At 37.0% G+C, this 13,620-nt stretch overlaps 1 protein-coding gene across 8 annotated transcripts in view; it reads left to right on the top strand.

Moving 5' to 3' along the window:
• The window catches only part of RXFP1 (relaxin family peptide receptor 1), a 108,851-nt gene that overhangs the window by 42,692 nt on the left and 52,539 nt on the right, over positions 1-13,620 (top strand). For all 8 annotated transcript variants that reach the window (XM_029939596.1, XM_029939628.1, XM_029939612.1 and 5 more), the window contains exon 3: positions 9,670-9,768. In XM_029939596.1, the coding sequence (XP_029795456.1) occupies positions 9,670-9,768 (99 nt within the window). The remainder of the gene's footprint in view (positions 1-9,669; positions 9,769-13,620) is intronic.

Below are 13,620 nucleotides of genomic sequence, written 5' to 3'. Positions count from 1 at the left end.
TAATTATTAAAAATACGGGTGACATCTGAATAGCAATTAATATTAAAATATTTTTATTAGACAAAAAAATTCTGTTGAATGCTATTTTACAACCTCCTTTATTTATCATTTTCAACATTAAAAAAAAAAACCAAGTCCAGTTTTGGAAATATGGGCAAACTCATAAACTATTCTTATGAAAACATGTCTATGTAACAAAAACTATCTTAAACTATTCCTGGTCTTCTTATGTCAGAAATAAAGAAGTGTCCTGAAATTCATCCAGGCCAGCAGATCTCCCACCGTAGTTCCGGACCAAGCCCATCAATATTAGCCAGGAAGCTATTAGGAATGCCCGCTCTCAGTCCCCATCCGAGCCTGACTGAATCAGAAACTGCTGGTGGCTCAGGAATGTGTCTGCCAGCTCTTCAAGTCATTCTGATGCATGCTACCTTTCGAGAACCACAGACCTAACCCCAAGTAGAAAACAAGGACTGCAGGTGATTCAGCAGCAACAGTAGAAATAAACTAGAATCAAGCTTTCAATATGATATGCAAAACTTGTTCACAAACTCCATTATCATTATTACCAAATTTGTTAGCTTTTATAAGAAACACTGACACTGTATTGGTTGCAGTCATCTAGAAATTAAGAAAAGGAAATTTTAAGTTGAACTCTGGTCAAAACCTCAGCAATGGTCAGTCGACATGCTGCTGCCGTCTGTGCGCACGCAGGTCAGAACATCCAGGAAGGATAATAGAACTTTATCACCACCTTTAGGGTACAGGTGACAAAAATTATGGAAGGCAATTATTTCCTTCTTGCTTCTTATTTCCTTCACTGGCTGTGAGTGGTGTTTTTTTTCCTTTTCCTTTTAGAATATCTAGATAATTTGTGCTCCCCTGGCTGTTCGTTTTTCAGACATTCGTGTTTATATTGTTTAATGCTAATTAAATTAAGTCAGAAAGCTGGTTCCTTTCAGAATATGGAATCCTCATGCATATCTGAATAAGCAGCATTAAATATATTTACAATCACATGAAATACAGTATCTTAACATATGAATAAAAGAAAAACCCACAGCTAAAAATCACTGTTAGAGTGCTTAGTTATAACTTAATAGTATATTGCCAAATAAAGAATCTTTTTGCAATGGAAGGGAGAGGACTTTTCCTTAATTAGAACTTTTTAAATACATACTAAAAAATACCTCCAAGTTATTAAACATTGACACCAATAATAGTTATTAAAGTGGAAAAGTAAGTCAAATCAAAGCAGTAGTTATAAAATTTAGCAGTCACCCAAAAATGAAACACCATTAAATAAATCAAACTGACTCCCCATGTGTTGAACTATAATATGAACTCAATATATTTAGAAAAAACCTGTGACTTTTGTATTATCACAGGTATTTAAAACAAGCACTCTTATCTGCTTATTGAGTTCCTACTTTCCTTTAAAAAGTAATTTTTTTCTATAATGGAATAATTTACTGAATACAAAAATGAAACAAAATATCTCAGTATAAAAAGTGTAACACATCTACTCACTGAACATTTTTCACTGACACAAGGCAAGCAAAAGTAATAGATTTGAAGTTTTCCATTGAATTCATAAGAATTCCTTTCTTTCTAAAATGGTTGGGCAATACAGAATTTATAGACATACATATATCAAAATTGGTTGCACCATTTTAATAATAACTTTCATCCTTATTGATAAACTTCAATATGGATTGCACAGTTTTTTTCCCCTGAGTTATACCATTTGATGCAATTCTGATATAATTTCCATATGTGTTTGCTGTGTATCTCTAACCCATTTTTCATCTCTGCTCAGAACTATCTCAGATGCAATCAAACAGACTAGAGACCCAAAAAAGTCTTAAAGGGTCCTTAGAGTAGTTCTTGGTATAACAATGGCAAACCAAAAGAAGAGAGACCTTTCTCTTTTTCAGCTGAAACTCTGAGATACTTGGAAGAATGCCTCTGGGTAAATGCCAAGGAATCAGATTATAAAAAGGTTAGGACCCTCATTCAGAAATCACCTATGTCCAAACTGTGTGCTAACTCAGTAGTAAAAATAAAATATAAAGTAACATCAAATTCTCAGATACTAGGGCAATTATTCACTACCTCTAGACCTTTATTTAAAAGGAACTCTGCATTTACAGATTAGAATTTGTTAGCATTTCCTCTGCATTATAAATGGATGGTTGTACAAAAGGGGCTCCCCATCGAAGTTACACCAACCCAACCTCGTTTCCCTTTTGGAGCCAAATCGAGTTACTCTATCATGAAGACCTGAGTTCTGATGCCTCTCTTCCGTAGATTCTTTCTTTGAACACTCCTCACTTTAGAAGAGGAAAAAGTGTCTACAGGAAAAAAGATGAAGACATTCGTTATTCTGTTTCCATGTTAGTTTTTCTATAATCCACAGGGGAAATAGAAATTTCTTCTAATACATTTTGGGTGGTGTAGTAGGTTAGTATCTGCTAAAAATATATGTCCACCTAGAACCTCAGAATGTGACCTTATTCAGAAATAAGAAGTAATGAAGGTAAAATAAGTTTCTGGTTCCCCCCAGATTCTGCTGCCTAGGGAAAAGAGAGGGCAAGAAGACCCTTCCACTCTCCCTCTCTGGTCCAACTCTCTTGTGCAGACTGGGAACAGCAACACTCACTCTTCTGTTATGTTTTTCCAAATTCCAACACTCAAAGATAGGCCTTTGAAAATCAAATACCAAGAATTTGACTCCTTTTATTATCTGCAAGCTTCTGTGTCATCCGTCCTCCAAGGCAATGAGAGTAGAAGACTTTAGCTGCCTGTTGTAGGAAAAAGGACAGAGAATGCCAAAACTTCAAGGGAAGAAAAACTTTAATACCCCAAAATATTTTTCTGTCACTGGCTTGTCACTTACTAATCTATAAGAATTAGATAAACAGTATTTATTTATGGGTGGGATGGTGATGATATATATTTTTAAATAGGATTTTAAGAATGTTTGAAGTGTATTCAAGGATTCCTTTAATTTTCAACTGGGCCTACATTTAAAAACCTGGAATACCAAATATCCCTTCATTTCCTTTGAAATACAGCTTTGTATACAACGGTCAGAATGATGGCAATGGCAGGTAGTTTGATGTAGAACCTAGCTCTTCTCATTTTAGAATATTCCATTAAAGTTAGTGGTCTGCCTTTTTCAAGGCTAAAAACACAAGAGGAAAAGTGACATGGGTCATAAATATGTATTAATATACAACCATGCACTGTCTGTTCAAAAGTATATGGTTTTCTATTTCTTATTCTCAAAATAGCACTGGAATTACCTAAGGAGCTGAAAGTTTGACTTTCCTATACACACAAACCTCATCTTATTTAAGATTTCATTTAAATTCCGGTTAGTTATCATACAGTGTAACATTAGTTTCAGGTGTAGAATTTAGTGACTCAGCACTTCCATACAGCACCTGGTGCTTGTCACAAGCGTGCTCCTTAATCCCCATCACTTGTTTAATCCATCCCCCCACCTCCCTTCTGGTAACCATCAGTTTGTTCTCTACAGTTAAGCATTTGTTTCTTGGTTTGCTTCTCTCTCATTTCCCTTTGCTCCACAAACCTCACTTTAACCTCAAGTTTGTTCATTAAACAATGCTTAAACAATGTTTGGGTTAACTTCACAAGGACTTTCATCTCAGAACACTTCCTACTAGATAGGCCAAAAAAGGCCATTTCCTCAATGGCCTTAATTTTCTTTAAATATGCCCAGAATAATGTCATACCCCTTAATTTCTTCAGAGCTGCCTCCAAGGGTATCAGGAGCCTACAAAGAGGCTAATGCATTCGGTCCAGCAAACTACTACTGTTATTCAAATTCAAGAAGACCCCACACAGTTAATTGGATGAATTGTTCTGCCTGGCCAGTCCATATATCCAAAGGTTTATTCTAATGACCCAGGGCATCTTTACTCTGGAGATCTTTCCTTTCTGAGGAAAAGATACTCCAGTATGTCCCAAGAATGGGTGCTGAGATGAGTAAATGTCTCAGATTCAAGAATGCTCCACTTTACATAAACCCAAACTTTATAAATTATCTGTTCATTCCTTAGTCAATAAGCCTGCATAATTTGTAACCCATAGGACGTATGCTTTTGTTTTAATTTAAAAAAAAGGAGGCCATTTGACACAGCATCATTACATCCTCCTTAGTTTGGGCCTCCTCTGTCAGAGACACAAGTCCCTTAATTTTGGATTATTCCAAATCCAAACATCAAGGGTGCCTAGAAGTGGCCGCTGCAAATCAATGGGAACTTTTGGGAAGCTTGTTCTGAGAACTAGTCTCCTGAGGGCTGGTGGGAGGTGCTGCAGTTCTGGGCTCCACCCCTGGAAATGCTCACCTCCTAGGTAGTTTTGGAGCCCAGAAATCGGCATTTTTAATAAACATGGCAGATGAATCAGACTTGTTAACATTTTGAAAGGATTCATTTCCCAATGCACAATTTTATTACCCTATTCAGAACACCTAGAAAGCGATTAATTAGTGTAGAGCAGTGGTTTCCACAGGCATCAGATCAGGCTTGTAAAAACCTAGATTGCTCTGCTCTCCCATCTACAGTTTCTGATTCAATGTCTCTGGAGTGAGACTCAGAATTTGCTTTTGTTTGATGTCCCCAAGTGATGCTAATGCTGCTGGTCCTGGATCTACCCTTTGAAAACCAAATGATGTAGACATACTCTTTCTTGTGCAAATGCAAAAGCAAACACTTTCCAAAACATATGGCATCTTATAATAAGAAATAAACAAGATTAAAAATATCTCTTCTTAAAATTTTTTGATGTTCGGGGCGCCTGGGTGGCTCAGTCAGTTAAGCCTCCAATTTCGGCTCAGGTCAGATCTCACATTCGTGGGTTCGAGCCCCGCGTCAGGCTCTGTGCTGACAGCTAGCTCAGAGCCTGGAGCCTGCTTCCGGTTCTGTGTCTCCCCTCTCTGCCCCTCCCCCTCTCATGCTCTGTCTCTCTCTGTATCAAAAATAAATAAAACATTAAAAAAAATTATTTTGATGTTCATTTTGAACAAGGGTTCAGACTCATGAACTGTAAGATCATGATCTGAACTGAAATCAAAAGTCAGACACTTAACTGACTGAGCCACTCAGGCACCCCTAAAGATATTTCTTTAATGCCTGCATTCTCGTTCATTATATTAACATGCATTATTAATCCTAAGTGAAAATAAAGGATGCATCATTTCCAAGTGTATTTCACCACAGAGCTCTCTTCTCGAGGAGAATCCTGGGAAACTATTTGAGGAAAGCCCAATACAGCATCATAACAAATTAGTGCATTCAAGAAACTTGGACCTTTCCCATTCCCATCCAGACCTCATCCCTTGAATCAACCCCCCCGCCCCATGTCCCTGCCCTAGTGCCAGGAGAATCCAAAAGCAAATTCAAATTGATGTGTAATCCACTTTTCTATAAAGCTAAAATTATAATGGGCACCTGGCAGGTTTGGTCAGTGGAGCGTGTGACTCTTAATCCTGGTGTTGTAAATTCAAGCCCCGTGTTTTGGTGTAGAGATTACTTAAAAATAAAATCTTTAACAAAATAAATTATAACAAATACTTGATGCAAGTGAAATAATGTTTTAGTATTTCATATACTTCATATACTTTAGGAGAGCTAGTAAGAGCCATATTTTAAATATATTAAAAGTAGCTTCATAGTCACTGAGGTATATAAAAAATGCATAGGCTTATAAGATTATTTCTTACTATACTCTCTTAAGGAGATAAAATGCATATATGAATAAGCATTGCATGAAGCAGATTGCAATAAGGGTTATAAGAAAAAGATAAGCAAAGTGCCCTTAAATTAAGACCATTTGCAATCTTATTGGAGTGTTTGGACTACTCATTCTTAATAATCAGCAACTTTGCTAAAGAAGAGAAGTATGCTTCTTCTGATTGGTGGGATTTTTGTGTTACTAAATCTAGCTGTGCTCTACTGGTGTGGGAGAAGGGCTCCAGCTGACTGGGGTGAAGTTCATAATGCAGCTCTCCCTAAACATGTCTAAGACTCACCTGGGACACCAATGGAAAATATAGATTCCTAGACCCTATACTGACCAAATAAATCAGAATCTACAGTAGAAGATCTTGGAAAACTGTGCTTTTGATAAGTGCTTCCATTCCCAAATTTTATTATAGAATAAGAGAGACTGGGTCTTCTGTGAGGCTCTTTGAGGATAGAGCTTCATTCATTCACTTAATTCATTCACTCACTCAGCAAATATGTTCAGAGCTCATGCAGCATGCACCGCTAGATTTTTCTTGATCTAGGTCATTAATTTTTATTTACAGTGTTAAAGAACAAAGATTCAACTGAATAAATTGATCAAACTGGCTTTATGTAATGATTCATGAATCCAGCAGCATCCAGTCTAGCAGGTAGAAAGAAGCTGTCTTGAGCTTCAGAAAAGAAAAAGTTTCTGAAGACAGAGAAGGAACAAAAAAAGGAAATTATTAACCAAGAATACATTGTTTTAGGCAAGGTTGCCCTACTAAGAGAAATAGAGGGGGCTTATCAGTGGATGACCTCCTAGTTCTAACCAGGAAATTTCAAGCTGACTGGTTAAAGATCACATTCCTGGGAAGTTAAGACTACAATTAGGTTAGGTATTAAGTCTTGCTTTGTTGATGTGGGGATTAGCACAAGTGATATTATTTGGAGTCTGCCGTCTCCTTTTTAACAATAGCATCATTCCATCATTTTTTAGCTAGAAAAAAAATTTTTTAGTCATATATATTGTTAATCAATGCTATTCATCCAGCAAACCAATACATAAGGAAACACAGTGGTCTTTTAATAAAATGCTTATTACACTACCTTATGATGCACAAAAAAACAAAAACAAAAATCAGAGAACCAAACTTTAGTGGGATCTTTTCCAAAGTATGAAAAACCATTCTGCTCACTGCCCCAGATATCCTGAAGAATAAGGGATTTGAAATATAGAAATGCATAAACCAAAAGCTCTTTTTTAAAAAAATGTTAACTTTCCAACTTTGCAATTTTGGCTACAATTCCTATGTTCTATATTCGTGACTTCTGGTTGGGGGAAGTAATAAATGGGAAGAAGCAAATGCTTCGGGAAGGCAGAAAGGGAAGGTAAAAACTAATTCCTAAAAAGCTGTGTGTTTGAAGATGTTGCTGTTTAAAAAGAGATTGCCCCCCAAAAAATACGCTCTATTTTGGGAAAATACAGGCAGGTTTGTCCCGTTTCTGCATTCTAAAGTTTCCCACATCTATACTAATATCACCTCTTTTGGCTTTTTAAAAAAATTGTTTAATGTTTTTATTTTATTTTTGAGAGAGAGAGACAGCGTGAGCAGGGGAGGGTCAGAGAGACAGGAAGACACAGAATCCAATGACAGGCTCCAGGTTCTGGGACTCAAACCCAGGAACTGTGAGATCAAGACCTGAGATGAAGTTGATGCTTAATCAACTGAGCCCCCCAGGTGCTTCTCCTTTTTTTTTTTTTGACTCTGAGAGTGTGTGTGTGTGAGTGTGTGTGTTGTGTTGTGTTGAGGTACAATAAGGTAGAAAGGGAGAGAAAAGGAGTAGGATTAAGAAAACAAAAAGAGAAGCCGCATAAATAACTACACATGCCGTTTTGTTGCACTAAATTGTTGCAACCAAGGTCACAAAGAGTGAACCTCTTAAAATAGAGAGCTATGGTGAGGGACAAAGGATTAGCACAGGGCGCAGAGCCTGTGATTGTAAGCACTGCGTTATCAGTTAATGGTTAAAAAATGCAGCAAATTGAAATAGTTCAGTTGTAAAAGTTCAGTTCAGTACGGGGCCTGCTAAAGAACCAGAATGAAAGAAAATCAACATCTACTGGCACTCACCCCATCCCTGAACTCATAAATTTCCCAGCAGCAGTGAAACACTAACCACAGAAACAGCCCTGTGTTTCTGGAATGCTGTCACCTCACCTAATTTCCATTGCTGTTTTCTGACGTCTGGGTGGATGTGTCAGGAACATGAACATGAACGCAGCGGAGGGTGGGGGGTGTTCTCCTCCTCCGACAAAAACTATAAGACGCTGGCAGCCGGCAAGGAGAAATTCTTCAGACCTTTGCAAACCACGTCCACTCCTGCTCTCTAGATACACAACAAACTTGTTTATAAAAATAATCAGTGCCTCAACATATCCAGAGACAAACAACTTACCTTACATATTTTATTTATAATACGTAAATGTATAAAAAATCATAACATAGATATGAAAATTAATTTATTTTTTAAATTAATTTTTTAGTTATACTTTAACGATTTGCAATGTGTTCGCTGATTCCATAACAATAGTGATGAACTTAAATTCCAGGGAATAACTACTTCTGGTTGTTATTTAAATGAATTTAGTTGGGCACTAGGCTGGCTCAGTTGGTTAAGTGTCAGATTAATTGATTCCTGGGTATTCAATGGCTGGTATGTGCTGTTTCCAGAATGTTGTTCCTGGCCGCCTAGTTCCTGGTCCTCATCTGGGGTCTCATGCTGAGGTCGGTGGTTGGTAAACTTGAGAGCCATTACTCATCTCCCTCTGAACTGAGATCTCATTATATTACTTTGCTACTTCTATTTTGAAATCCTCTCTAATAGACAAGTTTTAAAACTAACGCGGCATGCTGAAGGAATCTTCTATTGAATTTTTCACATTTAGTGGGATTTCTAAAAGCAAGACTAATTTATGAGTATAAATAGCATATATGATTGACTTAATATTAATTTATAAAATCAGGAAAATTTTATAGTTTTTATCATCTGGTCATATGTGTATGCATCCTTAAAGAGTCTTGGCAACGTTCTGAAAACGCTTCAGAACCTCTGGAAAGGATCACATTGAAACTCTCCCGGGAGTATGAAGGCTCCGACGGTCAGCAAGGCTGTCCTAAGAAGCTGCTCCTACGCCCCCAGGCAAAGTCCATTCTATCACATGTTTGGCTTCCTTGTCTCTTATGTTTAAAATTAACTAAAAGGTCATAAGGAATCTTGTGAGGTAAAATTTTCTTTTTCTCCCCAAACAAAGGTTTTTACAGTTTTTGTGGTTTTTTAAACGATGCAAGAGCTTAATATCAAACTCAGAAAATATAGATGAGAAACTATGTAAGCACTCAGAAGATAGTTTCTGTTAAAACCATCCGTGACACCATGGTGCCCTTTAAAAGAAAAAAAGAAGAAGAAAGAAAGAAAAAAGAAACGTGGTCGTGCTGGTCATGATCTTGTTTTTCTTTAACAATCACGAGCTTCTATCCATGTTAATACATCTCCAACACCAGGTTAAATGATGGAAGCCTGAGGGAATCATAATTAATATGCTAGGAACAGTGTGCTGTGTTTCAGTACTTAAGAAAGCACTGTTTCTTAAAATGTGGTTCGACACTGCTTGCCAAAGAGTCATCTACAGGGCCCAAAGTGGAGATGTGGGGACCCACCTCAGACGTGTGAAGTCGGGACCTCTAGGTGGGGAGCCCAGACATTTCCATTTGTCAACGAGCTCCCAGATGATGCTTGTCTCACTAAGTTAGACAATCACTTGTTTATTTTAAAAAGAGGACCTATTTTCCCCAACACCCCAGAACATTTCTGTTTTCTTGAATTTTCTGCTCTCTGATTTTTATTTTAGGAGACAACACTGGATGGCCTATACAATTTGACAAATACTTTGCCAGTTACTACAGAATGACTTCCTTATATCACTTTGAGACACAAACATCTGAATGCCGTAAGTAACCAGAGAGATTGAGTCTCTTTCCCATGAGTTCATAATGAGACATCATGTTTTTAAAAGTTGGATCCAACATATTTTTTTAAGATTATAGTTTTCTAACTGCAAATTCTATTAGACATGTAGCCTTAATTTGAGAATTCTATTTAAAAGTGATTCAGGGGGGCACCTGGGTGGCTCACTCGGTTGAACATCCAACTTCGGCTCAGGTCATGATCTCATGATTTGTGGGTTAGAGCCCTGCATCGGGCTCTGTGCTGACAGTTCAGAACCTGGAGCCTGCTTTGGATTCTGTACCTCCCTCTCTCTCTCTTACCCTCCCCTGCTCACACTGTCTTTCTCTGTCTCTCAAAAATAAATAAAAAACATTAAAATTTTTTTTTTAAATTCAATGTTATTATTTAAAAAAGTGATTCAGAGAGCGCCTGGGTGGCTCAGTCGGTTAAGCCTCCGACTTCGGCTCAGGTCAGATTTCACATTTGTGGGTTCAAGCCCCACGTCAGGCTCTGTGCTGACAGCTAGCTCAGAGCCTGGAGCCTGTTTCAGATTCTGTGTCTCCTTCTCTCTCTGACCCTCCCCCTCTGTCTCTTCTGTATCAAAAATAAATAAAACATTAAAAAAATTTTAAAAGAAGTGATTCAGGGATCCCAAATATAAAAGTGATATATCATGCCAGATATTGTTGTGAACAAAATTAATGTTTGTCAGTCAGGGTTGCTATTAAATCTCCCATTTTCATAATTGCTATAGACCCTGATATAAAGGGAACTGTAGAAACAGAAGGGCAGAGAAGCTGTTTGGATTTTAATGTTTGCAAGTGAAAAAGCTTCTGGAATCTAAACTACTTTAGAAATACAAAACAGCCTCATTAATTATAACTTGCTATGTACTGAAAACTTGCAACACCCAGGAGGGGTTGTGGGAGGACTGACTCTGCAATATTTTAGAACATAAAGGTCCTGTAAATTTTAAAAATTTTTGTTTATCCTGATATTATGCAGATGTAAATTTGTGCCTTGGAGTTAAACTCTGATCCTAGCTTGGCAAAACCTTGGTTAAAGAGTTGGGGGTGAGGGTGGAGAGAACCATTTAGTATAATATTTCCTTTATGTTCTATTATAAGTTGTAAAGTATAGCTTTTTTAAAAGGTTTACATTTTTTTTGGCTTCAGTATTGATGAGATTAATAAAAAACTACTAACAGTCCCCAGTGTAAGGGACCCTGCATCTATTCTGTCAACCCACAGATTACAAGCACTCTGTCTACAGCCTCACATTTTCTCCTTGTTCAGAAACCAAATTACTCGATCACTGTAAAGCTAAAACTTTTTGGGAAAGAGAAAAGGTAACAGGTATAATTTCACTGCTAATAGAATGCAAAACAATTAATAGATTATACCATGTTATCTCAAAACATGGATTTCATTTTTTTGTTTTATTGTATAGGCTTTTCTTTTCATTTCTTAAATTTTAATTGAATCTTTTTATATCTCCTTACCCTCAAATGGATTTTAGACAGTTTACAGCAAAAATATGGTTACTAATAGACTTACGCCATTAATGTGACATTTAAGACAAAAATTCAACAGCGGGTTGTAAAGAGAAAGGGAAGAAAATTTATATAAGGAAATCCTCACTGAGAAAAGTTCAGTAACTGTGTCCAAAGCTTAGTTCTGAGTTTTGTAGTCATCAGGCTAATGAAGGAAAATAATGGGTTGCAAACTTTTATAGCCAGGCTTATAAAGCAAAATCAAATAAATGGGGAAAATACAGATCAAGTCAGCAAGAGAGATAACTCTTTGTCTAGCCCTGAACACTGGGAGAAATGTGTCCTAAGTATAACTGCATGGGAAGAATTGGAGCTACACAGTAAATGATATATCCAAAAAAATTTTTTTATCAGGTCCTAGTAAAGAACAAATATATATAATTTTCAGTTAGAGTTCTTTAAAGACAGTTCAGGAAGTCATAGTAATAAATAATTAAATGTCTTTTCCAAGCATAAAAGTAGTATAAAATGTAATGGAAAGTGTAGTGTAAAATTTGAGGGTGAAAGATAAAGTCCCTAACGTATCATTTTATTTAGCTTAGAGTATTATAAGGACTTATTGGAAATTAAACAGAATGGCTTATAATAATTTTTGCCTGGGTGAAGGAATCTGAGGAATTCACATTTATAAAGCCACCTTCTCAAGAAAAATATTATGAAAAACATGTCTATCATTAACCAATATATTATTAAAGTTTAAATATGAGAGATTTGGAAAGTACAGGGATTTAGAAAGAATTGTTTACTCAGCCATAATTTCATCACTGATGGGCCACCAGCACTAACTTGCTGGTGCATTACTCATCTTTTTTTATTTTAGTATAGTTGAAATTTCCTGTATAAATCATTTTTATCACATTTTCACTTAGCATTTTAGCATAATCAGGTATCCATGCTGTTATAAGCTCTTTTTGAATATACTATATATTTCTAAGTGCCATACTTTGCTTTATCATTCTTTTATTGTCAGATATTTTGGTGTTATTTTTTTCATTTTTCCCTATTACAGGTAACTGAGTAATCAACATACATGAATTATCCCAACTCTGTCAATATAAACAGAAAAAACAAGCTGGAAGTCACGCCAATTTCACTCCCTCCTTTTTCACCCTTCCTAGTCTCTCTCAAAACCTTCATCTTCTTTCCCAACCCACACCCTTCCTTTCCCACAACACTCACATTAGACTTGGCTTTAACTTGGAGGCTGAAGCCGTTTTCAGAGATCCATAGCCAAAATGGTTACTTGCAACCATAAAACTGTTTACCAGTTCTTTGCGGACTGCTTCCAAAAAACAAAAAACCTAAGTTATGATTTTGATCTCTTGTAATCCTATAAAATAGTCTGCAGAGGTATTTGGGAGGAGAGGTAGAGCACCTGTCATCCCACAACTGAGCAAAGAAACATTTACTAGGTCAAAGTCATCTACCATCTTTGTCATGGAAATCTCTACTTTGCCATTAAGATACTTTTCTACTCTCTGGAGGTTTTACGGTTCAGGTCAAAAACTGGAAGCCTACAAGCAGAAAATTCTCATAGAAAGTTTTGTTTGTTCTGTGATGTTTTAAAATATTTTGAGTCGGCTATTATCATTTTTTTAAATAGGTACATAAGTAACCTATATAACATTGTATTTCTGGCTTCTTTGAGAAAGTTGGTTGACTTGGCTCCATGTGTCCTGATCCTAACATGGCAACAGTTAGAAGAAGCTGTTCCACTGGACAATCTGGACAAGGACTACACCTATTTTGCCAGTCCCTTTGAGATAAGGGTCTATAACTTCTACCATACAGGTTAGGGTTTCAAAGTAAATGTAGAGCGGAAACACTCCTCATTGTTCTCGTTAATCAAGCATTCCTATTCTAATGAGCTATATGAACACATCACTGGAAGTCTCTAATAGATGTTAGAACTATGAGATCACATCTTTAAGATTATCACTACAGCCCCACAAGATAGTCAAAGGGATACATCAACTCTCCCTCCTCCTAACAGCAGCAGCAAACAAAATAGCTGGCTATGCATAAAAAATTCATTCCCAGGGCACCTGGGTGGCTCCGGTGGCTAAATGTCCAACTTTGGCTCAGGTCATGACCTCACAGCTCAGGTCATGATCTCACAGTTGGCAGGGCCAAATCCCAAATTGGGCTTGCTGATGTCAGCATGGAGCCCACTTTGGATCTTCTGTCCCCTTCTCTCTCTGCCCCTCCCCCACTCACGTGCGCGCGCTCTCTCTCTCTCAAAAATAAATGAAACATTTTTTTTAAAAGTTCACGCCCATAAATGATGTTTTAGACATCCTT

This window comes from Suricata suricatta, chromosome 1 (assembly GCF_006229205.1).
Source record: "Suricata suricatta isolate VVHF042 chromosome 1, meerkat_22Aug2017_6uvM2_HiC, whole genome shotgun sequence".
Classification (NCBI taxonomy): Eukaryota; Metazoa; Chordata; class Mammalia; order Carnivora; family Herpestidae; genus Suricata; species Suricata suricatta.
The sequence above is the reverse complement of the archived record's forward strand: the minus strand, read 5'-3'. Positions and strand labels throughout refer to the sequence as shown.